The 27,088-nt window shown below is 38.4% G+C and overlaps 1 protein-coding gene across 1 annotated transcript in view; it reads left to right on the forward strand.

The window, feature by feature from the left end:
• The window catches only part of CMC1 (C-X9-C motif containing 1), a 40,359-nt gene extending 13,606 nt beyond the window's left edge, over nucleotides 1-26,753 (forward strand). The window contains exons 3-4 of the mRNA XM_075211268.1: nucleotides 23,076-23,166; nucleotides 26,535-26,753. Of these exons, the coding sequence (XP_075067369.1) occupies nucleotides 23,076-23,166; nucleotides 26,535-26,655 (212 nt within the window). The 3' untranslated portion in view covers nucleotides 26,656-26,753. The remainder of the gene's footprint in view (nucleotides 1-23,075; nucleotides 23,167-26,534) is intronic.
• The last annotated feature ends 335 nt before the right edge of the window (nucleotides 26,754-27,088 follow it).

Below are 27,088 nucleotides of genomic sequence, written 5' to 3' on the forward strand. Positions count from 1 at the left end.
AATAAAAATGTATCCAATACAAATAACCCAAAAAAAAATTTAACCAATAGAAATCTGCTTCCATATTCTTCTATTTTTCATTTTTCCATCCGAGAAATATACATGTGTATACCAATGGACAGCAGAAACACAAGAAATTTTACAACAAAAAATGAAAATTGCAACATTAAAATATTTTATTAGTAACAGAATTATCAAAAAAAATGATTTTGGCCCTTGTGAGCGATACGGAGCTTAGCTGGGTAAAATAAAGCAAATCGGACATGGCGTTTTAAAAAAAAATTCCCTCCGTTTTTTTGGGAAAACATGGTTGAGAGATCCTGGAATATCAAAACTTTAGACCCTCTCATCTGAATAGAACCCACTTCCCGACAGGAAAAGAATAGATCTTTTATCTCTATAATAAAGGAACTTTGCAATAACTGGCCAGGATCTATTAACGAATACAGTCTCTCTCAGGGCCCAGTCTGTGTACTCTTTCAATAATATGTTTTGTATTGTATGAAACTCCCCAAGCTGTAGTAAGGTCATGCTGAAGAAAAGTGAACAGATCTGAGCCCTTAATAGTTTCTGGTACTCTAATAAATCTAAGATTATTTTGATTTTCCAAATCATCCAATTTATCCATAACTGCCAAGATTGTTTTACCCTGAGAAGAAATTAGGCTTTGCCTAGCTGCTATAGTGTCTCCTAAATTGCTAACATTCTATATTCTACCTACATTCTAGAGAGGTAATGCGTTTCGCAGGAGATTCAAATTGAGCCATAGCTATAACATCTAACTTTTGTTCATTCATAGGCATTCTAATTATGGATTTTCTTCAGCCGTTTCTGCGATGGTAGTTGCCATAGAGTATTCAGAAGATATTGAGGGGGCAGGATCCATTAAAGACAATGAAGGGTATTTTGGAGAAGGGTGGAGGGGAGGGCTTTGATACACCTGAGATTTAGTGTGGAGTTGCTTAGATTTTCCCTCCCTGGGTTTTCCTTACATGTTCATCCATGTCAGAAGTATAATAATATCCGTAAATAGGTCACCCAGACTAAAAACTACAATCAAACTAACATGGGTGATATACACACAAACAAATATAAAAAATAGATCAATTCTTAATTGCACACAAATATCCATCTACGTGGACACAGAGGAAAAATACTTAGGTATCTCTCAGTTAATTTAGATTTAATTTACATATTCTATTTTATATTATAATTTAGTTTAATATAATACGTGAAGTTAAAGTGCATTGAAAAATTCACAGTGACCATCTCAAAATCCAGCGGATACCATTCGAAATAATATCTTTTTAATTAATAATATACGTGACGTTAAAGTGCAGCAGGAAATTCAATATATAGACACATGAATGCACAGTGACAGTCTCTTAAGTCAAATAAGTGCCTCATCCAATAATAAACTCAATTTATAATTAATTAAATACTATGCATAAAATTAACGTACACAATAAATTCCAATATGTGAAAACTTAAATTTGAGATTACATTCTCAAAATTTAGCAGATGTCACACTGAATAATATATTTATCTTGTAATTAATACTATACGTAAAATTAAAGTGCACAAGAAAATCCGATATGTAAAAAACAAATTAATGGTATCATTCTCGAAGTCCATCCAATGCCACCCCAAATAATAAGTTTCTCTTGTAATTGATCAATATTATGTTTCAAATTTTAAAGTGCACAAAAAGAATCCAATGTATAATAGGGATGAGCGGGCTCGGATATCTGAAATTCGAGCCCACCCGAACCTTGCCGATCCGAGCCGGATCCGGGTATTCCCGCCAATTGCAAAACTGAAAGCGAGGCTCCGAGTCATAATCCCGTTGTCGGATCTCGCGATACTCGGATTCTATAAATTCCCCGCTGGCCGCCGCCATCTTCACTCAGGCATTGATCAGGGTAGAGGGAGGTTGTGTTAGGTGGTCCTCTGCCCTGCTATATCCTGTGCTGTGCTGTGCTCAGTCCAGTGGTGCTGTGTCCTGTGCTCTGTCCTTCTAAGGGCATTGTTATTTTCCCATTATTCCCAAGTTATAAAAAAAAATAAAAAAAATAATAATTATAAAAAAAATATCAAAAAACAATCCTGCAGTATAAGTCTATTGGTACTCTCCTGTGCCGCATATAATTTTTAAAGGCTTTGCCGAGTGTGTGTGGCTTAGGGGTACGCTCTCTTGTGCTACATATAATGGAAAACAAAAATTTGGAGGATAAAGCTGCGAGAAAAAAAGCTCAGTTTTCCTAAAAGACCCGCTGGCGGGGATGCTGATAACATTTGGTCCGGACTGAAGGACCTGCCAATCATTGCAGACATGTCTACTGTTGCTGCATTGGATGCTGTCACAATACAAAAAATGGTGGAGAATTATTTTGCTGACACCATCCAAATAGACCTGTCAGACAGTCCATATTGTTACTGGCAGGAAAAAAAGGCAGTTTGGAAGCCCCTGTACAAACTGGCTCTATTTTACCTGAGTTGTCCCCCCTCCAGTGTGTACTCGGAAAGAGTTTTTAGTGCAGCGGGGAATCTGGTCAGTGAGCGGCGAAGGAGGTTGCTTCCTCACGACGTTGAAAAAATGATGTTTATAAAAATGAATAATCAATTCCTTAATGAAGTACAGCACTGCCCTCCAGATAGTACAGAGGGACCTGTGGTTGTGGAGTCCAGCGGGGACGAATTGATAATGTGTGAGGAGGAGGAAGCACACACTGTAGGGGGAGAGGAATCATAGGTTGAGGATGAGGACGACATCTTTCCTCAGTAGAGCCTGTTTAGTTTGTACAGGGAGAGATGAATTGTTTTTTTGGTGTGGGGGCCCAAACAAACCAATCATTTCAGCCACAGTTGTTTGGTAGGCCCTGTCGCTGAAATGATTGGTTTGTTAAAGTGTGCATGTCCTATTTCAACAACATAAGGGTGGGTGTGAGGGCCCAAGGACAATTCCATCTTGCAACTCTTTTTGTGGCATTATGTGACCATTCAACAGTCGTTTGCCATGTTCAAAAAGTAAAACAAAATGTCAACAAATTCCAAAAATTAAACCAAAAGTAAAATGCCCTGTCATAATTTAAAACAAGAGGTATTGACGTGCTAGAACTACTGTAGTGTTTATATGTTATAAACACTACACTTGGAAGTTGGAGGAGGTATTGTGGCCCCGGTACCAAATTTAGTACCGGGGCCACTCCACTATGCAGTCCAGATAGAGGTGTATCAGATATTAAACAACGTTGACTGTTGCTGCAAAATTTTTAAATAATATTGTTGGGAACACTACACTATGCAGTACATAAACTTTTTGGGTAGAATTCAGACCCGTGGAGGGTTTTTCAATTATATTGTGGCTCCGGTAAAAAGTTGTGTACCGGGGCCACCCCAGTACGCAGTCAAGAAACTTTTTTTTTTTTTTTTGGAATTCAGACCCGTGGAGGGTTTTTTAATTATATTGTAGGGACCACTCCTCTACGCAGTCCAGGTACAATTTTTGGTGGGATTCAGATCATTTGAGGGTTTTTAAATTATATTGTGGTGACTACTCCTCTACGCAGTCCAGATACATTTATTGGTGCGAATCATACAAGTTCAGGGTTTTTAAATTATATTGTGGTGACCACTCCTCTACGCAGTCCAGGTACATTTTTTGGTGCGATTAAGACCAGTTGATGGTTTTCTTATTATATTGTGGGGACCACTCCACTACGCAGTCCAGAAAGATACCTCGTTGCAACGTTTTGGACTAATAACAATATTGTGAGGTGTTCAGAATACACTGTAAATTAGTGGAAATGATTGTTATTGAATGCTATTGAGGTTAATAATAGCGTAGGAGAGAAAATAAGCCCAAAAACTTGATTTTTGAACTTTTTATGCTTTTTAAAAAAAAAATCCAAAACCTTAAATCCGAACCAAAACCTTTCGGCAGGTGTTTTGCGAAACAAATCCGAACCCAAAACATCGAGAAAATCCGAATCCAAAACACGAGACACCAAAAGTCGCCAGTGCACATCCCTAATGTATAAGCATATAGATTCACAGTGACAGTCTCGAAGTCCAGCAAATGCCACATTCAAAAATAGGCTTATCTTGCAGTTAATGCTAAACATGAAGTTAAAGTGTACAAAAAAAGTCCAGCATGTGTCATACTAAATGATATACATATCATAAAAAAGGATTAATCAAGGGTGCCTCCTCTTCCAACTGCAAATAGTTCCTTCCTCGGGCTCACAAAGCACGTAATCACATAATACAAAATAACAAGATACTAGCCATCATATCTGAAGTTGGGCTTTCAAAAATATCCGGAGACAAGTGAATAAGACAGTTGTTATAGTCCTTGTATATTTTTGATTGCTACTTTGCACATTCCTAAAGTAGCAATCAAAAATATACAAGAAGGACTATAACAAGTGTCTTATTCACTTGTTACTTGCTTATGAAGTTTGCTTGCTTGTATATTGCAGGTACAAAGGGATAGGGTTAATATCCCAATGCCAAAGACACTGCTCTAATATATTTCTCCTTCAGGGATAATCAAAACTTGCAAACATTACAGGGCTTCCACAGCTTATCCAAGTATTAATAGCCCCCTAGAGAAGTATGTGCAGCACTTCTAGTCAAATAGAGAAAGCCGTCTTGAAAGTAAATACAGGTAGTTTTATGGCCTGTAATCCTGGAAATCAGTGGGTTCGACCAAACTTCCTCACCTGCTACTCCCACACAACGTCAAATACAGCTTTCACCACTATTCGGCGTAGTAACAGCCCACACTCTCTGCTACAACACGCTGAAACATGACCCAGATAGTTTCCGTGTCTTGGTTCACAGATCCAATATTCTACATATAAGAAATTCATAACCTCCAAAGTCCGAATAAATAACCGACCCAAAGACGGCCGGATTACATTAACATAAGCCCACATAATGTTTCCAGAAAATATTACACAGGATAGCTACAGATATTCGATAGGGTGCATTTCCAAGATATCGGGTGCGCCATATGCTCATTATTAACCAGCTAGATTCTGAGTGGGTAAGTAGAGCAGGGAGCCGATGTAGATGTACTTGCCTGCTTTTATGCCAGCAATGGAGGTCCTACGAAAACGACAATTAATACGCGTTCGCGGAAAATGAAAATCAGGCAGTGTTCCATATTGAGGCCAGCCCACCCGGAAGTTCACAATTTTTAAATGATTTTTTCAGGAGTTAGTTTGCTGCTGGAAAGTTTATTGTCCAAGACCATTATTAAAACTCTGCAGGACTGAGATTACATGGGGTGCATGTGTATGCTTATCTAGATGATATTCTGGTAACTGCTTAGGAACCAGAAACTTTGACCATCAAAGTTGAGATTGCACTCTAAGGGCTAGATTTACTAAACTGCGGGTTTGAAAAAGTGGGGATGTTGCCTATAGCAACCAATCAGATTCTAGTTGTCATTTTGTAGAAAGTACTAAATGAATGAAAGCTAGAATCTGATTGGTTGCTATAGGCAACATCCCCACTTTTTCAAACCCGCAGTTTAGTAAATATACCCCTAAGAATTAGAGATGTCTTTGGTGCATAAATTGGACCAAGTCCAGTTTACAGGGTACAGTTTCTGGGATTCAGTATAGGCTGGGTCAGGTCAAGTTTTTCTACCTCAACAATGACAACAGGATGTAAGCTATCTAATTACTTTGTTCTTGAAGACCCAATGGAATGCAGACAAATTTTATCAACATGTTTTTGGCAAAGTAGTCTCTACCATACGGATGCTCATATTGACTACTTCAGAACCACTTTCTAAGTCAAAGGGACAGAGATAAGATTATTGGAACCCAAACCAGACAAAAATCCAACTTGCTCAAATTGACATGGTTGATGCAGCCAAGCAATTTGAGAAAAGCTGGTTCACTGTAGACACTGCAGTACTAATATTGACAATAGATGCCTTTGCAAAGGGTCAGAGTGTCACCTAGACCACATAATGACATAAGGGATCTGACCACAGTCAGTCCAGATTTAATCTTTCACCTTCAAAAAGCTGATGACTGTACACTTAGGGTCATAGTCAATCAACCATAATGTTCCTCCGAAAATCGGGGCTGTGCACATTTTCAGGTACTACGGTACCTTACCATTGCGTATTTCTCCTTGCACCCCTATAGGGGGGCAAAGAGAAATCTGTGATATTACATCGCCGCGGAGTGCCTTCGCGACCGTTCCGGAGGCACTCCAGGGCTAATTGAATATGCCCCTTAGTATTAATAGCATTTCAAAACAGGATCCAATAGAGACCAATAAAAAGTTTTCCTACCGTTCCACAACAGTCAGTATATTGCTCAGGTCACCTCAATTTCAGGAGATATTAAGGCAACTTGTATCTGTCTGGGGAGAGATCACTGATAGACATTATGGCAACACCTATACACACCAAATTACACAGTTTTGTTTGAGATAAGCAATGACAGGAGCAAGGCATGTGGATGCTTTCTCCACTTTGTATTATTTTCTACTGGTGTACATATTCCCTTCACCTCTTTTGGTATCCAGCTATTTTAAAAAGATCAGAGAGATTGGGCAGAGATAATGGTTCTATCATGATCGCATGTGAAGCCAATGAGCATATCATTTTCTCTTCATGCTGTTCATAGGAGCAAAGAAAGTTTAGTATTAGATAAGTTTATAGGCAAAGAGCAGTAGTAGAACTTAAGCACATTAAGGCACACTCTACAACGTTTTGGTCTATCTATGCACAAGTATTTCCAGAGCAATTATACAAAACAGCAGCATAATCTACATTCATGTAGCACTGCAGACGATACATGTATTCTGATAGTCAGACCAAAATTGGTTTTATGATCCTCAAATTGTGAATAAATACTTAAGCGATTTATATGTTTCCCTCCTCCAAGTCACTATATACTGCCTATCAGGTCCCATTCATGGCTGCTGCCATGGGAATAAATCAAGAAGGAATAGTTAATATTATACCGTAATTTTATTTTTGTGGACCAGAACACGGCTGGGGGCACATCTTCACTGCTGTACTTAATTGATCACTTGAGAAAGGTAGAGAAGCTTTTATAGCTTGCAAGCTTTTGTCCTTCAATTGAGGAGGGGTATTATTTATGTGCCTTCTGCCATATTCTGGTCCATTAGATGAAGATTGCAGTAAGTGTGAAATAAAATTTCCCTCTTTAGTTGCTATTTTCATTTATAAAAACAATGGATATGCTGATTTGTATGCAGTAGAATCAAATACCACTAGACTGTGTCAAAATATATTCTAGTACATGTCAAGTTCTTTTCTAGTATGAACAAATATTTCCAAGGAGTCCTAAGCTACAACTCCAATATCCAAATTGAGTCCATAGTATTAGTTATTAGTAGCTTATTTTAACCCATCGAGAAATGGATTCCACAAGACCTCTGAAGGTGTCCTGTGGTATCTGACACCAAGACGTCAACTTGCGAGGTGGTTCCTCCATAGCTCATACTTGTTTTTCCAGCACATCCAACATATGTTTGATCGTATTGAGATCTGGTTAATTTGTAGGCCAAGCCCACACCTTGGACGCTTTGTCATGTTCCTTAAACCATTCTTGAACAATTTTTGCAGCGTGACAAGGCACATTGTCCTGCTGAAAGAGGCCACAGATATCAGGGAATACTGTTGCCATGAAGGGGTGTATTTGGTCTGCATCAATGTTTAAGTAGGTGGTACGTGTCAAAGTAGTATCCACATGAATGCCAGGATCCAAGGTTTTCCAGCAGAACATTGCACACTGCCTCTACGGCTTGCCTTTACCTAATAGTGCATCCTTGTGCCATCTCTTCCCCTAGGTAAACGATGCACACACGCACCCGGCTGTCTACATGATGTAAAAGAAAACGTGATTCATCAGACCAGTTCACCTTCTTCCATTGCTCCATGGTCAAGTTTTGACGCTCACGTGACCATTGTAGGCATTTTCAGCAGTGGACAGGAATAAGCAATCTGGTCTGTCTGCGGCTACGCAGCCCCATACGCAGCAAGCTGTGATGCACTGTGCGTTCTGACACATTTCTATCATAGCCAGCGTTAACCTTTTCAGCAATTTGTGCTACATTCACTCTTCTGTGTAATTGGACAAGACAGGCTAACCTTCACTCCCCAGGGGCATCAATGAGCCTTGGGTGCCCATGATCCTGTTGCTGGTTCACTGGTTGTCCTTCCCTGGATCACTTTTGGTAGGTATTAACCACTGCATACTGGGAACACCCCACAAGACCTGCCATTTTGGAGATGGCCTGAACCACTCTAGTCACAACATTTTGGCCCTTGTCAAAGTCGCTCAGATCCTTACACTTGTCCCTTTTTTTCCTGCTTCCAATACATCGAACTTCAAGAACTGACTGTTCACTTGCTGCCTGATATATCCCACTCATTCACTTGACAGTGGTTTTAATATTGTGTGTATGTGTATGTATATATGTGTATATATGTGTGTATATATATAGATATATATCTACAAGGCATTTCTAATTAGGATTCCTGTTATCGTTCTGTATTTTTTTCTTTTTCTTGTAGTAACTTGGCAGCATAAAAATAAAGTGCATGCATAAAAAGTGAATCTGTCTCTGTAAGGAGCAGGCAGGTTCAGTCCAACACCTTCACTGTAGCATGTAAAATATTATTTGGGAGTGAACTTTTATTCCATTTTGTTTTCAATGTCATCTCAACCCAGCTTATCATAAGAATTAAGCGAGAGAGCTAACATCACCATTACTATGTAGGGTGTTTTTTCTTATGGGGAAGGAGCAGCTTTTACAAGGACAAAGAGACATGAAATCACTTTCAATGAAAGAAACAGACCTCATTAAAGCCACCAACAGCAGTTATTGACAGCTACACTTCCTATTAACAAGGAGCATTTAACTAAGAGTTTGGCTGTTGGATCTCTGGAGTTGATCTAATTTCCTAGCATTAATTAGTTTCTTTTGAGCATGGACACTTGGTGCTCACAGCTATAGATGCATATGACTAATTAGGATACAGAATTGAACAGAATGTGGTAAAGCCTTAACCTTCTACCATAACCAGCTGGGGCTATGATAAAGACCAGAAAGCCCAAATGTTCCCTTTTCAGGTAAAAGAGCCCTAATGAATATCAATTTCAGTAAGCTGACAGGTTTTCTTTTTACCAAACATGCTTATTCCGGCAAAATGACGTTACAGAAATAATGTATTTCCTTTGTGAATCAGTAGCGAAGAACAATGTAATTCATGCTTTTTCTTATAGGCTTGAACTGGCTTTACTTTAATTTAATGTTAGCCATCAATTAGGGATACCTAGATAACAATAAATAATAAAAAAATAGGGCAGTGGTAGAACTAAATTTCAGGCATTAGACAGATATATTGCACAAATATTTTCCGTTCCTAATATGAAAGTATGTAATGAGCGCTGCCATGCTTTGATGTACACCGTGTTACTGATTTACATGCAGATGTTTCAGTTTCCTGCTTTTTTGATAAATTCCGATATTGGCACAAAGATTTAAAATCTCAGTAAATCACATTAATATATCTCTGTGTAGACTATCGCTTCTATACTTACAAGTTAATTCCCATATTTTGTTAAGTGGGTGTCATTCATTAAATCTTTTGACCAGCACGATTTGTTTCACACACTATTCATTGGCAGACTGGGCTTTCACAACTCGCACACTTCACTGGGTAATCTCCTACAGCGCTGTATGGTGTGCTCATGGCTTTAAAGGAGAAAAAAACCCTGAAGATTTGAGAACAACCACAGACAGACTTCGACTGGGATATAAACAATAACCTGAAACTACACATGTTGACGTAAGCAGTGGTGCTTAACCCTGTTCTCATAGCCCCCATAAGAGTACATATTTTCTATAGCTGCTATTTCCAGATCTACACTTTGTATTTGTCCACTGCAGAAGATTTTTCCAACACAGTGGTTGAAATTAGAAGTGGTTCCTGGTTAAAGGAATGCCACAGACTTTTAGTCACTACTTATTTCATAGTCTGCGTCAGACAGAGAGATACCATATTTCTTGTCATACTAATGTTTATATTTACATTATGCCATATTTGCATATAAGCTTAGCATGATAGATTGGGGCCTTGCAGACACGTTGATAGGGTTGCTGCTAGAGTGGTGTGTTTTCCATTAGCAGATGACTTTGCTGTTTTCCTATAAAATAAAAGAATTGCCTTAAAATTGTTGTTTTGTATAAATTTTACAGTGATATTACCAGCTTACAGTTTAACCAGGTGTTTTTGAAAAAAATGCAACCAATTGAGCAGTTCCACTGTGCTGCAGTGGGATTCTGATACAGTTACTGTAAGCTTCCCAGTGCCCAATAATATAACAACAATAATGGTCAGTAATATGTCATCTGCAGAATTGCTAATACCTAGAGCCACCAGTTCTGTTAAAATAGCTTATTTTATTGCAGTAATTCCCCATTAACCAGCTTACAGTAATAACGTACCAGTAACCAGCAGGGCCGGATTTACCGCTAGGCAACCTAGGCACCTGCCTAGGGCCTAGCGGCTCTAGAGGGGCACAGCTGGGGGGGACAGGAGCAATTTAAAAAAAAAGAAAAAAAAAAGAAAAAATTCGGCCCCTCCCCCGACTCGCGGCACCCCGCCCCCGCCCCCCCCCCGCGACTCGTGCAAGGGGGGGTGGGGGGGGTTGGCGCGAATCGGGGGAGGTGGCATCGGTTGCCGCGAATCGGGTCCCGGCAGCCTCTTCTCCTCTCAGTGTCTCAGTGATAGAGAGAGGAGGAGAGGCTGCCGGGACCCGACGAGCGATCACGTGACTTTTTTTTTTTTTTTTTTTTTACATCTGGACAGACGGAGGAGGAGCAGCGCGCAATAGAAAGGTAAGTAAAACAAGGGACAGAAGTGGTGATGGTGAAGGGGCACAGAAGTGGTGATGGTGATGGGCACAGAGGTGGTGATGGGCACAGAGGTGGTGAAGGGCACAGAGATGGTGAAGGGCACAGAGATGGTGATTGGCACAGAAGTGGTGATGGTGAAGGGCACAGAGGTGGTGATGGTGAAGGGCACAGAGGTGGTGATGGTGATTAGCACAGAAGTGGTGATGGTGATTGGCACAGAAGTGGTGATGGGCACAGAGGTGGTGATGGTGATGGGCACAGAGGTGGTGATGGTGATGGGCACAGAGGTGGTGATGGTGAAGGGGCACAGAATTGGTGATGGTGAAGGGGCACAGAATTGGTGATGGTGAAGGGGCACAGAATTGGTGATGGTGAAGGGGCACAGAATTGGTGATGGTGAAGGGGCACAGAATTGGTGATGGTGATTGGCACAGAGGTGGTGATGGTGATTGGCACAGAGGTGGTGATGGGCACAGAGGTGGTGATGGTGAAGAGGCACAGAGGTGGTGATGGTGGTTGGCACAGAAGTGGTGATGGTGAAGGGCACAGAGGTGGTGATGGTGAAGGGCACAGAGGTGGTGATGGTGAAGGGCACAGAGGTGGTGATGGTGAAGGGCACAGAGGTGGTAATGGGCACAGAGGTGGTGATGGTGAAGGGCACAGTGGTGGTGATGGTGATTGGCACAGAGGTGGTGATGGTGATGGTGAAAGGGCACATGTGATATTGTGAAGGGGCAAAAGTGACAATGAAGGGGCACAGTGTGATGATAGAGGGACAAAAGTGACAAGAGCACATACTTGGATTTATGCGTATTATTTTTTGCAAACAACTTAAGTAAGTATTTCTGCCCTGACTTCAATATTTATTAAGTTGTTTTGACCCAACTACTTAAAAAAACGGGACTGCTTGGTAATTATTTAGGGGTGCCTTTTTCTGCAGCAGGGTGGCCTTGCTCTTTTCACATGTTAGGTACGCCCCCAAAGATGCAAGCCACGCCCTCACCTCCTTTGGCGGCGGCACATGCTTTCATATCTACTTAACTATAAGGGTATATGGTAGGCATGCGACGGCACATGCTTTCACTTCTACGTAACTATAGGGGTATATGGTAGGCTGCAAAAATATAGTGCTATGGATTGTTTCAGGGAGGGGGCCCAAAAACAGTATCCTGCCTAGGGCCCTATGAGGTCTAAATCCGGCTCTGGTAACCAGGAATGGTGGTTCTTATTGAATAGAAATGGTAATTCCTTTTGACTGTCCACCAATACACACATAGTCACTTCTGCTGCTTCTGTCTTTCCCTCCTTTTGGTCTAGCCACTTGTAGGTTGTAGTGCTGAGCATCCAACACTCACTGTCTCAAGCCACTTGACATGATGTGAGGGCTTCATTGGCTGCCTCTAATTGGTCAGTGCCTGGGCGAATTAGAAACCAGTAAATCATATCTACCATTAGTAAAGTGACAAGCTACCATCTGCGCTCACCCCTTCCCCTCTGTCCCAGCAGTTACGATTTCCATGTGTAGACAGCCTAACCGGTCTCATTAGCGGGTCTCGAGGAAGTGGAAGGGGGTTAAAAAATATAAAAATAGGATAGGCCTTGGTTGAAAAAAAAATGTTGCATCTCCCTGATTTGCCAGCTGTAAGGGAAGTACATGTGGCCTGGTGTGCAGGCTTGCCAATACAGCACGTTTCATGAGGGAGACCTTTGTCCTAGCCAATATTTCCAATTAACTTTGAGTCAATTAATTGATAGAAAAGATGTGGGGGATTTTTTTTTATAAAAAACTAACAGATTTCAGCAGAGGTGGAACTAGCATGCTGTTGGCCCTGGTGCAGGGAGGAGGGAGGCGGAGCCTCTGACCCTATGCAGTGGGCCCCATTATCTTCATGGGCCCTGGTGCATGGGGCCAGCCGCGCCAAATTGTAGTTCCACCACAGATTCCAGGTTAATGCAAAGAAAGGGGTCTCGATACCCAGGAGCGCACATTACTAATACAGAAATCTCTCATTTTCCCTCACATCTTTATGGGACGTGAGGGAAAATATCAGAGATTGTAGTAAAAACTTCTGCAAATTGAATCTGCCCCAAAGAGTAAAATACTAAACCAGGCCGACGCCTTCTTCGTGGTATGGGCATGTTGCCAAGTATACACTGGACAGTTTTCAGACTTGAGAGGAGAGTTTCACTGACTGAAGAGGAGCTCCAATCTCCATAACTTTATGTGGCATATCCTATGTATATTGTATGAAATATTTGGAAATAAATGCAGAGATTTTTCCGTGTTTTGCATGATCAATTTCCTTAAGTTGAAAGACTGCATGTCTGTTCTTAGGTACACATAGAGACAGCTTCTGTCTCCAGGAAGCAAACTGTGACAACAACTGTTGCCTATAAATCCCTTTATTATTTTTAGGATTTCACTAATTAAAGTCACCTGTGAATTCATTAAACAGTGTTCTAGAGTACAATTTGAATTGTGTGGAACAGGACAACACTTTCTATGTTTATACTTGAGGTGGACACCTTCTACAATCTAAAGATTGACAGCTCTTCAGGATAGGAAGTGCCAAGTAGACTGACAGATTAAGCAGTTGTAATTTCAAACACTACACTGACCAGCAAAAGAATAACCATTGTCCATAAGTTGCATGCAAGTAACTGTATTGTGCATCTCATGTGACAACTTGCAGTAAAATAACTGCACATTATATTCTGAATTTTGTCTAAAACATGGATAAGATTTGAGCGATACATATGTCACCATGTTGCAGACATCTCTGGCACACCATTTGTTAAAAAAAATAAATTATATAAATTACTTCCCCATTTGTATGAATTTTAATTACTAAATTTCATCTGCCAATATTTTAAATTAGTTAGATACTTACAAATACTGTTAGAATAATTATTTTAATCAGTTGTTGTGTTGTGCATGTCATAACAGTTGAATTAATATAAAAAATGCAAAAACCTACTTTCTATTATACTGAAGATGCAGATACTTTATTATTTATAACTGTGATTTAAAAGTAAAATCAGAAATATTGATTTCTACTTGACTGGAGAGTTGATTTAGTTTGAATACCAGTCTGATTCTAATCAGGTGAGAATTAATTGAGTCGGAGATTTTAGATATTCATTGATGTTAACTGAACCATGATCAATAAAGGCCAGGCTGCTTTGTGCAGTGCACTGACAATACCAAGTAGCTCATGCACCCAGCATTAAACAATACACGACAGTGTGTAATCTTATTCTCATGCTCATCCTCTCGACTTCCTGGCTCATTACATTCACCCACTAAAGAGTCTCTGAGCACTTGCACATCATAGGCTACGACATAACAAACTAATCAACCTTAATCTGGCACAGTATAAAGACATGCTAGCTTTGTCATGAAATAGCTTTTTGAAATCCGCTTTCTCTTTTACAAGTCTCGTACAAACTGTGTGAATTCTCTGTGTATAACTCTCTCTAACTGTTAAGCTACCACTCTGTACCACAACTGTATTTGTGTGTTGCATTTCAATCAAGACCGTTGCACACCAATTGCTTCTACAAAGATTACGCTCACAATCTTTGTAGAATCTACATCAACTGTATTTGGCTAGTACTAATCCTGACTTTCTAAGATGCTTTAGTTTTCCAAGAAAAATCAAATTAATCTTTTTTTTTTTTTTTTTTTTTTTTTTAACACACTGTTACCCTACCAGCAGTTTACAATGACAATGCATCCATAGCAATGCACTTAGCACAGTCCTCCACTGCTCTTTGTTTTAACGCCTGCAAATCATATCACTGCAAGGTGTTGAGCATACAGAAAATAAATAAATAAAAGTAGCCCTCCCTGTTCATGGCAAACACTTTCATTTATTTGAAGAGTGTGATCACAATATCTTAAGTGTTGTGATAATATACATGGTGAGATGACACCTCAGTAGGGCCAGCTACTAAGTAGAAAAATTGTAAAGACTTTCATGCTGCAGCCGGGGCAAAGCAGATAAAGTTATGCTGGTGTCTGTAGTTATGTTTTTAACAAGTCTGAGCTTTGGTGATATATCTCAGTGTGGTTGCTGAATACATTGCATGCTAACACAGAACATTTCAATTGATGCCATGAAAGTGCAGAACGTGACCTGGTTTCCCGATCAGTGTCCTCATACGATAGAAGTAACTGTCCTTTATGTACCCTTAAGTAATAAACAGTGACTGCAGAGTAAACATAGTGCTGTGTGTTGATATACTGGTATGGGATCTATTATACAAAATGCTTGAAGACTTAATCATATTTTGCTTTTTGTATATTTTCATTATTTTGGAGCACCATGCATAAAATATACCATATTGGATTTAAAAATGATCCTTGTCTTTTTTCAGAAAAGCCCTTGAAATTTAGGGCCTCATTTAAAGTCGACAAATCCAGCTAAAGGGTGTAAATTTGTACGTGGTCAAATCTGTCCACACATTTTAAATAAAAGAAGTTATACCTGGATTTTTTCTCCTAGCTTTAAATCATGCCCTTAATTGTTTAGCAGTTAGGTTAATAGTGACTATAGCAGGAGCAACTTGGTGAACATTTAGGGGGTTATTTAGTGTTTCATACAAGCCCCGTTTTTTTAGTGCAAAATACACATTTTAATACTACGCATGCACGCGTAAGATTTTTTGAAAAAAAGCTCTGACTTGCACCTCGTTGTATTTGCAGAGGTGGAATGAGAGAATTTAGGGGGGTGCACACTTAGCCCCAGTAAAATAAAAGCATTTTTCACATTGTTGCTATATAGTTAGAGGTGGACACAGACGCAGATACTCCTGTCAGGAGGCGTATCTGTTGCGGGTGCTCTTACCCTGGAGCAAAGATCAGTGCTGATAATGATGATTATCAGCACATCCCTTTCCATTGTAAAAATAAAGGGTTTTAAATAAATTAATAAAACAGTTTGGCTCCCGTTCTCAAAAGTGATCCAAGCACCAACACTCACAGCCTGGGCTGGTTGTGGCCATTTCTGGTGGACAAGCTGCGCAGGGGTTACCCCGCAGAAGCAGGAACTGACATCGGGCTAAGACAGGCTGGCTAGTGAAACTATAGGGCAGATTCAATTGGCAAATATTATGGGAAAAATCAGGGCCGTAACTAGGGCTGTGCGACAGGGGCGACCGCACAGGGCGCAATGCTGAAGGGGGGGCGCAATTTAGGAATATATTAGGTTAATTTGGTTAAAATTGAGGGCTAGGGGGGCGGCATTTGTCTTTCTCGCCCCAGGAGCTAGAATTCTAAGTTATGGCTCTGGGAAAAATTACTGCTCACTTTTACTAGAAAAAATTTGCATTATTTCTGTAAAAAAAAAAAAAAAATGTCTATATTTCTTAAAGCAATCTCAAAATTCACCTTCCTACTGTAGTCTGTCCCAGACCTGCTGGTCTTATTTTGGAGACCCTAGTACTTTATCAACCTCCAGCCATCACTTGGGCCGATTCCACACCTCACTTGTTTTTTTTAGCTTTTACCTACCTCTAGATCAGTGCTGGCAAAGTATTCACACTAAGAATGTCAAATATATGAACAAAAGAAGTTAACAACTGTACAGTCAGTGAAAGTTTTGGGGGATTGTAGAACCACAAGAAACAGCTTTGCAGGACCACAAGTTGGACAAATTTGCTCTAGATCAGGCCTGGACAACTTGTGGCTCTCCAGTTGTTGTGAAATTACAAGTACCAGCATAACCTGCTATTTGAGGTCTATCTACTGGCAAAGCATGTCGGGCTTGTTATTTCACAACACCTGGACAGCAACAGGTTGGCCAGACCTGCTCTAGACTGAGCCCTCTTGTACTGTATTGTCTATATCTCAGTGTCATCCTAACTAAATTGCTGTTGGACAGCACTATGAAATATGTGGACACTATATAAATAAAAGAAGAAAAATCCACCCACATATTTCATCTTGTCTTTGCCTTGGTGGGTAAATGGGAGTATATTATTGTATAGAAGTTCCAAAAGCTGTTCATAATATCATAGATGTAGGAAAAACTAGATTATTGTAATGTTTGTTTTATCGCTACCAATAAACATTGTCCAATGTGATTGTGCATTGGAACTACAATAAAGAGATTTAATAGCAAAAGATACCAGGATTTACAGTAAACCATGCTGAAGCATAAAAGATATAACAATAAACAGGAAAGTATAAATCCGAATACATTACATTTTCGCAAAGAATGTCCTGGGCTCAGGTTCAGATACAGTCATGTTGTCTTTTGTCAGGAAGAGAGAAAGAAGACACTGGCCCAGGGAGTTTATATGCAGTTTCAGTTAACAAAAACAGTGATGATGTCACAAATTCACACAGATAACACCAAGAGAGGTCTTCATTGGTCCAGTGTTAGCGATGTTCCAGTAGACTGCTGGGCATAGGTCAGTTTATTTGATCTTTTCCAAGGGTGGGGGGCAACTTGCTCCAACGGTTGCTTACGTATCTTCCCGCCAAATAACCAGTTTAAACTGACCCATAAGCAAAGTACTTTTGAGTATTAATCTCATATTGCTCATAACTTGCGACTTACCATTTAAAGGACCTGAACCATAAATACCATTACTATAGTTTTATCTATGTATAAATAATCTCTAATACCTTTTACTAATAAATAAATGGGGATTGGAACCTTAATAAATGTGTACTATTTACAAGTGCAAGTATAAATGTGTGTGTTATTAATCCGTGTGGTTGCGTCATTACACGTGGCGTACTAATCACAATCGCACGGTAAAACAATATTAAACAATTTAGTTTACTTTATCCAATTATTTGAATTTCACATTATCTGTGTAGATAGTTTAGTTTCTGTACATTTATGCAATAATGCCTGTGGGATTTACTTGAAATTTAAAAGAAAATAAATATAGGCTATATTGTCGCCTGTTTGTAATGTTCTAACACATACCTATCTGAGGATAAAAGAAAAAAAATGTGCAATAGGCAAGACAGAGGTAGCAGTGGTGGTAGTAACTGCACCAAGGCCCAGGATCACACCTTAACCCTAATACTGTATGTGGGCTCAGAGCTGCTTAGTACTTCCCTCTTTTTGCAACCATAATAGCACCAGCGTGGATTGTTTAGTATTTATAATATCACTGCAAGAATTCAGAACTGAAGAGCCTCCAATATTTTGGAGGCTCCTGGGGGTACCTTTTGGTAAATTAGTTCTCAATTTAAAAACATATATATGTATGGCCCAAATATATGGGACTCTCACTATTTAGAGTTAGAACCACCCTATTGGCCAAAGCGCCGTGGAGTGGCGGGTGACTTTAACATACATTTGCAAATGTATGCAACTAAGACTCTTGGATTTTTATTTACAGTAGAAATGGCAGGTATTTTGCTGGCTATAGCATTGTGCTGGGGGATTTCTCTGTGTGTTTGTTCCTTTTAGGATAACCCCCACCCTTTCAAGCACCTGCTATGAGCCTATAAATTGATTGAGCAACTTCCACTTCTGTATGAGCCACCAATATTTACCAAATAAGCCCGTACTGGTTCTTCCATATCTGGGGGGTAACAGGGCCTTTAGGTATACACTGTTTACTCAAAGTTTAAAATATAGTGCACACTTCACTTATTGTTAATGCAGCCAGAACCTACAAATTATTGTTGAATCTATGTATTCACATCCAAGCTATAGCTTTCTAGCATAAGGGGTTATTTTCTCACCTTGTAGTGATTCTGTCTGTATATTCTAAGCAGAGCATTTTTATCATCATTCTAAAGTGTGCTTGCTGCTCTATCCCAGGGTCTCTTCCTGGGATATCACACCTTTTATCCAAACAAGTCTGGTGACTTAACAAGTGAGAGGGACCTCCCGATGGCTTTTGCTAAATAAAAGCAGCCTTCAAAAGCGTCAAGAGAAATTATTCGTTTTAGAGAAAGCAACCCAGCAGTCATTTTTTCAGTGGGGACCTCACATCTTACCTACGCTAGCCTACAGCTGATGGTATGCTGTGTGCATGCTATACCTCTAACATATAGCATGCTTGTCTAACTATACTAGCAGTTTCATTCCTCTACAACCATCTTAACTTAAAATAAATAGATAAAAATGTAAATGTATTTTTACCATTTAGAATCTGCCATGGGAAGTTTAATTAGGACATTGTTAGAGCTCATGGTGTTAATTACTGTAGGATTTAAAGAAACTTCACATGCCAATGTCTATTCAATGTATCTGATTATAGACAACCTGCTATGCATGTCACCTGAACGTGGTGTTGGGCCTAGTTCTAACACACGGGCCTGCTAACCTTTGTCATTAAGTTGTACATTCCCGATGTGCATGAGCCAACCAATCAGTAGCTGGGTAACAGAGAGGTTACATTTTATCAGGGCAAAATGTGTTTCATAATCTTAAAATATATATGCCCCATAACATGAGTGTAACAGTGACATCTTCAGCATTAGCATGATGAGACTTGTCAGAAGAGATATACATGTCTATGGTTCAGTACATGTTAATATCTTGGGAAGGAAATATGGATTCATCATGTTTATTGTGTCTCTGATAGTCAAACATATTGTGGAAAATGAATGAACCATTATCCTCATATATTGCATAGGGAGGAAGAAGTATCATATAATATGCCCAGCTTGAGATAAACCTCCCTGACATTGTTAATAAGGAGGGAAATCTTTAACAATTGAACTCTAGATATGAGACCTATTAAACCTAAGATTTCAGAAATATCCTTTGTTAAACTTTGGAGCTTCATTTCAGTTTCCTCTTTTTTTACTTTGTAACTATCTGCATGTTTAGAAGTGTGCCATTGTTCTGCATTTCATGTTGGCCAGGGTAGAACATTCAGAATACTTTGCTGTGTGAAACATTTTCAAGAAGTTGTAGAAGAGGTTTGAAAATTCTATTTGTATAAAATTTAGCAGGCAGCAGTTCAGGAGATGAATACCCATTATGATATCAAATTAATATGCTGGAGTTGAAAGCTGACAAATGTAACTGAATACCATTTCTTAGATTGAAGAAATCACCAGGCTCATTTATATTGTATAGACCAATTCCTTTGTCTGCAATACAAATCTGTAATTATGGAGCTGGAATATATTCAACAATGCGTCTTAAAGAAATAAATGAAAACACAATGGTTACATTTATGTGGATGGAAAGTGGACTTTGTTTGTTTCATTATCTAGCTATCTTTCTACTCATTTACTCTCATTCATAGGTAGTAGACATGATAACCAAAACGGGTCTTATTAAATATCCTCCTGAAATACGCTATAACCTATTGCAATTAATCAGCTTAAACCTGTAATTTCCACAGCACACTAAACGAAAGCTAACATCTGGTTGTGGGTTACAGCACTTTTGTGCACACTATACCATGTTATTATTTTTGCATTGCTCGCTTTGTGGAGTTTTCTTTGGAACATTAATTAATAATGCTGCTTGTAATTTTGATTTTGTGTAACTTTCTAATTTGCAGTTAGTTTTGCCTACTCCTTATAAAGGTCTATAATTCTAGGATATTTTCTACTGCTCACTATTGAATCCTGCTGCTGACATGCCAATATCAAGTTGCTAACATCAGCAAGTTCAATGTCTTAACAACACCCATTGACTTTGTACAGTGAGAGGACATTGACACTTGTTTTTATGCTGCATAGGAATGGCGGCTGCACACTTTGAGCCAACAGTAGAGAGAGAGGTCCGCGTCTGTTAGGAATATGAATTCTGCACAGTGTTCAGTAGAATACTGTGCAGTGTATATAGTTTGCAGTACTTAAACATCATGTAGCCCCCAGATTACATTCTTGTACCAAACAAGCAATTGCGCCATTTGGTTCCATTTTCTGTATCTTTTATATTGTAAGCAGGTCCTCCTCACTTTCAGAATAATTGTATGTTGGTGCATCGTCATCATTGTTTGTTCAAAATGATATGTTTCAGCACTGCAGAATATATCTGCACTATATATTAAAGGATATAGTAAGTATGTGCTGTCATAGTATATAAATACATGCTTCTGTACAGTATGTGCTTTTTTTTTGTTTTACCAATAGCATCTAATGTTCTTAATTAAAAAGTGAATAAATGTTACATATCCCTCACCCCACATTCTTCCATTCGAAAGAAACAAAGGGGTTGCATCAATCGCAACAAATAAAAGCATGGGTACATGTTATGTGATATGAAAGGAAATATTCTAATTAAATCCTTGTGCTAAATAAGCGACAAAGATCTTACAAACAGAGTGTGGCTGCAGGCCAGCCATGGCGAGACTTGAGGATCAGATTTGGTCAGTGAGTGAGAAAATGCTTACAACAAGGATTAATTTGTTGGTCACAAAGCTATAACATTGTATTAGAAGCCCTAGTCATGTGTAAACCAATTTCAGAAAGTATAAATTCAGTATGTGCCATCATGCAGAATATATTGGTCTTTTCATTGTAATTACATTTTATACTTGTCTTTTACATCCAGAGTATGTACGTTGTTTGATGCATTAAGTGAGCAAAAATGGGGTTCATTCAGAAAAAAACTTAGAACCTTTGAAATTATAAAGTTAATTTCTGCTCTATTTTATAATAGATAATCACTTTTGCAAACCAGATATGTCTTCATTTTAAGGGCATTAAAAGTAAAATGATGACAATGATCAAAATATATATTAAGTTCTGCTAGTTTAATGAAATGTTCACTTTCCCAGTAGTTTCCTTAATAAAAACAAATCTATTACTGTCTGCGGAGAGATTAACCTTATCATGGATATCACAAGAAACCGCTACACCAGCATGTTGTAAATATGTACAAGCCAGCAGCATCGATAAGCCAAATAAACAACATATTGCATAAGACCGATACACTTTTTTTTTTATTAAACTTAGACTTTAATATTTAATTTTACATAACTATTAAAACATATTTAACTTTCCATTTTGTTTTTATATACCACTTCATGGTTCGGTAAATAAGTAGCATGACAAAGTACTAACAAAATGCTCTAACCTACATAGGTTTTTACCATAGGTTTCATATACTTCAAATTGAAAATAAAATCAAATTCATTTAAAATGGAAACTTAACTAGGTTATTTATTTTATACTGTTACCTTCAGTTTAATCCACTAATCACAGTTCTTTACCCTTTTTCAAAGCCTGTTTGCACACTTGTAAACATTTGAATTTTGCCCACAGATTTAGATTACACGTAAATGCATTAGTGTGTCGTAAAGATACATCTTCATGCTGTATTGATCCGTATTTAGAGTTGTATTTATCTCCTTTTGCTGCTACTTCCTGCCTCTTGCACTTGGAGGTGGATCAGGGGCGTTATCATGCGAGTGCAGCATAGTAAGGGTACACAGACTAAAGTTAAGCATGCTCCTTTGAGATGCATGTTATTTTGAGTTACACGGACCTGGAAATATATTAGTTACAAGATGTACATTTTTCTTTGATGATGATTGGTCTGGCTCCATCTCTGTGCTAGACTAAAGGATGCATGCATCTTAAAATGTATGTGAATGGGGCATCTTTACATCCAACAAATGAGGCACAACGTGTTTACTGTGAGCAAACTGATGTAAAATACAGCTGTCCTTGGGATTGCATGAGAACTGGCATGCGCGGTTACAATTGATATAATTGATACCTATGACGGCGTATTTCAGTAGTGTGGGAAACAAGCCTTTAAATATCATCTAATTTCTTGTGTTATACTCTGCCTGGAATTGTGATGGATAAATAGTCCCCAACACACTGGTTGTGAAATTAATGATTTAAGCTATCATTCAGCCTTGTCCTTTACACCCCTGCAAAGTGCCACAAGAAGGCCACTATAAAAAAATTGATATTGCCACTACATGTGCAATCCATTCAGGATACAACATGGTGGTAGTACATTCAGGGGCAGATAACCAGCATTGTATGCTTGTAGTGCTAATAGTACATATACTGACAGAACTTGATGTTTGACATTGTATTTAGATTTGTTATATTTGCTATAGAGCTGCAATGGTATCAGACACTGCACAAGGTGACTCTAAGCTAAAACATTACTGGTGATGTTGAACAGTTCACTGGATAATTTGTGGCCCCAAAATGAGCACAACATTCATTAATAATCATCTGGTTTTTATTTCAGCTTTCACAAAATGTTGTCAAGAGAATGGTTTTCTTATGGTGCTGAAATGCCGAGATGAAAACGCTGCATTGAAAGAGTGTCTTACAAAGCAGTAAGTAGTGTTTTTCATTCCCTCTCAATTTAACTACAGTTATATCCATTAGACAGCAGGGCTTGGCATCTTTTTTCTTAACGTTGTATTTGTCATCTACAGTATGTATGGCTTGTTACGAGTACAAATGTTAAACATATGCTTATTTAAAGGCGCTGTCAATACCATGGGGCTTAATGCATGGGAAAATGCATTATTGTAAATCTCTGCAAGCTATATAAAACAAATCCCAAATAGTAATTGAGCTTTATTAATTCAAAAGTGTAACACCACTGGAAAAACTTTAGTCCTCTTGAAATAAAACATAAAGTATTTTACCATGAATAAATACAGAGTCATCTCTTTATTTCAAGTATGTCCTGGATACATCTTATATAGTTGTGCCTTTATTACATAAAAAAGGCATTCAGCATTACAATTCAAAATATGTTTAAGATCTTTCAAAACATCTGTCATTCAGCACTGTACACTGGTGGCAGATTTGTTGTTTGCGAAATGGGGAGCCCAGTATGAGAAGGCAGTGCATCCAGATGCTTGATTGAAATTAGGAACCATTAGCAAGCTTCTGGAGGTAGATCTTAGGTGATAAGTGTTGTTAAATAAAAGTGGAAGTTGCTCAATCAATTTATAGGTTCACAGCAGGTGCTTGAAAGGCTGGGGTTATCCAGAAAGGAAAAAATACAGAAAGAAATTCCACAGCAACACTGCTGTGAGCCAATATAAGAGCTGACTTTCTACTTGTACCTAAAAATGCAAAATGCTCAGTTAAACACATTTGCAACTTATGATAAGCCACCTTCCACGGTGCTTCTGCTAATAGGGTGGTCCGTTTTATGTCTAGACTCATGGACCGCTGACTATATCTTATAGGATATCACAATGATGTGTTTTGTAGTTACACAGCAAAACAAAATGGCAGATTAAGTTGTAAACTATATCATGCTTGCTAATGTAAATTTGAGGGATTGTACTAGAAGATACATTCCCATAGTCTATAATTGGCATTAGCATCTGTTGTGTGATGAACTTTCTGGCCATGTAAATTTGGTAGAATTTGTTTCTATAGAGCAAGCCTAATTTGGAAGACATTTTGGATGTCTGGGTGTCTACATGCAAACCAAGTATTTGGATACTGATGTTAGCCAAGATTTCCTAATTTCCATTTATCCCAAAATACCATGGATACTGTGTTATCAGTTCAGAAACAAATTATTTTTAGGAGTCCAATGTTTAACCTGAAAGAAATCAGATTGCAGTATATTCCTAACGTCAGAGAAGTTTGAGGTGCATATATACAAGACAGTATCAGCTACATAAATATGGATTTAAGTTGATTTGGAAACTGTGGAGAAGTCATTTATAATACAGAAACACATAATGGTCCCAGAACAAAGTCTTGAGGTACCCCCAAGTACAATGTAGGTGGCTAAGGTTAGAGCCAAAGACTGAAACAAAGTTCCTTAAGTGTCCTACTACATGTGTTCCACAGTACAAGGGCACCGATATATACTTAAGTGTTGAGTGATCAGCGTTAAGACGTTTTGAAAAATCTAGAAATGAAGCACCATTGAATTTCAATGCAGACCTTTAAATGGGTTGGTACTGTGGAATGATTTGGTCAAAAGTCAGATTGAAATGGACTAAGAAAATTTGTTGTTTTGGAAAAGTTTCTGATTTGAAATGAATACATTCTCCCATGACTTTGAATAGGAAAGACAGTAATGAGCTAGGTCTAGAGATTGGGAAGGCTTTAGCTGTTTTTCATGCCTTGTGAGTATGACCAGATGACAAAAGAGAGTTTAGTAAAGAAGCAATAGGTTTAGCAATGTCCAGGGCACGAAGGTGGAGGAACTTTGACTGTTACTGGTCAAGCCCACCTTGGCTGATCAGTTTGATTAATATAAGATTGTGCACGGCCGCCACATATTGGAATGCAGTGTTGTCAGACAGCATTGTGTTATTCTTATTGATATCAGTGGGTTCCGCAAACAAATTACGAATTATCTTCTGGAATCTTTAGTGATATTAGTCTATAGCTACTCATGGTAACCTAGAGCATGTATTTTGCTAGTGCCTGTAATTCATGGATACAAAGCTTCTTTCTCTTATTACAATATACTCCAAATTTGAAATTAATATATTAATAGAATTAACAATGCAGTGAAGGAGTAAATAGATGAACTCTCTAATACAAAATGGATTCTAAGGCAACAACATGTGATAGCAAAAGAGAAAAAAAGCTACTAAACTTTGATCAGTTTTTGCTGAGTTATATGGAAATTGAGGTGTTGGGCAACATTGAAAATCTATTGGGTCTTCCTAACAGGGTGAATTATTATTAAAGTAAGGTTTTAACTCATACTTGCCAACTTTTGCTTTCTCAACTAAGAGACGTCAGCTGGCAAGTGTGGGAGGGGCGCAGTGACACCATCCTGTCACTGTAGCCCCGCCCCCTGTCACGAGCTGCAGCATTAACAATGCAGATATCTTCATTAAGCCCCACCTCTGTCCAAGGATCAGGAGGAAACTGTCTGGGAAAGTAAGGAAATTTATCTTAACTCTTTCATCTCCAAAGCTAAGGAAAATTGTTACCGATTTTGACTGGATAAGTCCATTTTCAGTTTTATCTAGGGAATAATAACTATGCAATATGTAATAATGCCCTCTCAGTGAAGACATAAAATTTTCTATTGTTATTATATTTCTTTGATAAAAACGTATTTTGATTTCCGTTAAACATAAGCAGCCTTATAGCCTGCGTACAACGGGCACTGATGCAGCGTCTGTGGTATGCCAAGATTGTGTTTTTGTTTAGCCATTTGCTTTACCATCATATGAAGTAGGGTTAATTTATCTCTATCATCATCATCATCTATGGGGAAGTACACATGGAATACAGGTAAGGATATTAACTGCTAGAAAATGTGCCAAGCTGTTAATACCTGTTCCCGAATTCTTTGTGTATTTACGCATATACATAATTCAACCTTATTTTACGTATTCTCTAAGTAGAGATCAATAAAGGGCCAAGTACAGCTCAATGTTAACATATAGACATTGAAGATTAAAGCTTCAAACTGTAATACCGTTAAAATGGCTTATAACAAAACAGATTGCATAGCAATATGATTACAGCGCACCTTCAACAAATAGATACATACTGATTCAAGCCTATTTTGAAAAATACCAGTATATTATATTGAAAAAAGGATGTCTGTTCTCCTGTTACATCTTATCAAGCTGGAAATCTGTTTTTGATATCTGCCATTATCACACTATACCCTGTTTCGTTTCAATAACATGCATTCACTTCATTACATGTTTTATTAATTAACCTTAAATATATTTAAATAATATTTTCTCCACAGCTATAATGACCCAATATTCTTTGAAGAATGTAAACAAGAATATTTAAAGGAAAAAGAAGAGTTTCAAAAAACAGGAATTCCTTCCAAAAAGAGACAACAGAAATTACCAACCAGCATGTAGCTGCAAGAAACAGCAAAACCACCTTAATAAGTTATCACATATTGATTCTTATATATTATTTTCATATTTCTTGAATAAAATCCTTATTTTTGCTTTTCTTTGCGTCTAATGAGCTTTCATCTTTTTGTCAAAGGAAATAAGCAATACAGTTGTGCAAGATGTTGGGTTTGTGGCCCAACAACTTATGATAGATGATCTGTATTCTGTTTTGATTTAATGGATACAATTGTGCTTTTAGACAGTGACAATGCTCAGAAGTTATCGTGAAGAAGGGTAACCATCACCATCAATTTTAGCATTTTTCTTAAAGGGAAAGAACATTTAAGAAGATTTTTGTAGCATGTAGATTCAGTTTCTGTTCTAGATGCTTCCTACCATCCATCAATTGTTCAGACACAGCATGAACATACGTAGATTGACCATTGTTACCACA

This window comes from Mixophyes fleayi, chromosome 5 (assembly GCF_038048845.1).
Source record: "Mixophyes fleayi isolate aMixFle1 chromosome 5, aMixFle1.hap1, whole genome shotgun sequence".
Taxonomy (NCBI): domain Eukaryota; kingdom Metazoa; phylum Chordata; class Amphibia; order Anura; family Limnodynastidae; genus Mixophyes; species Mixophyes fleayi.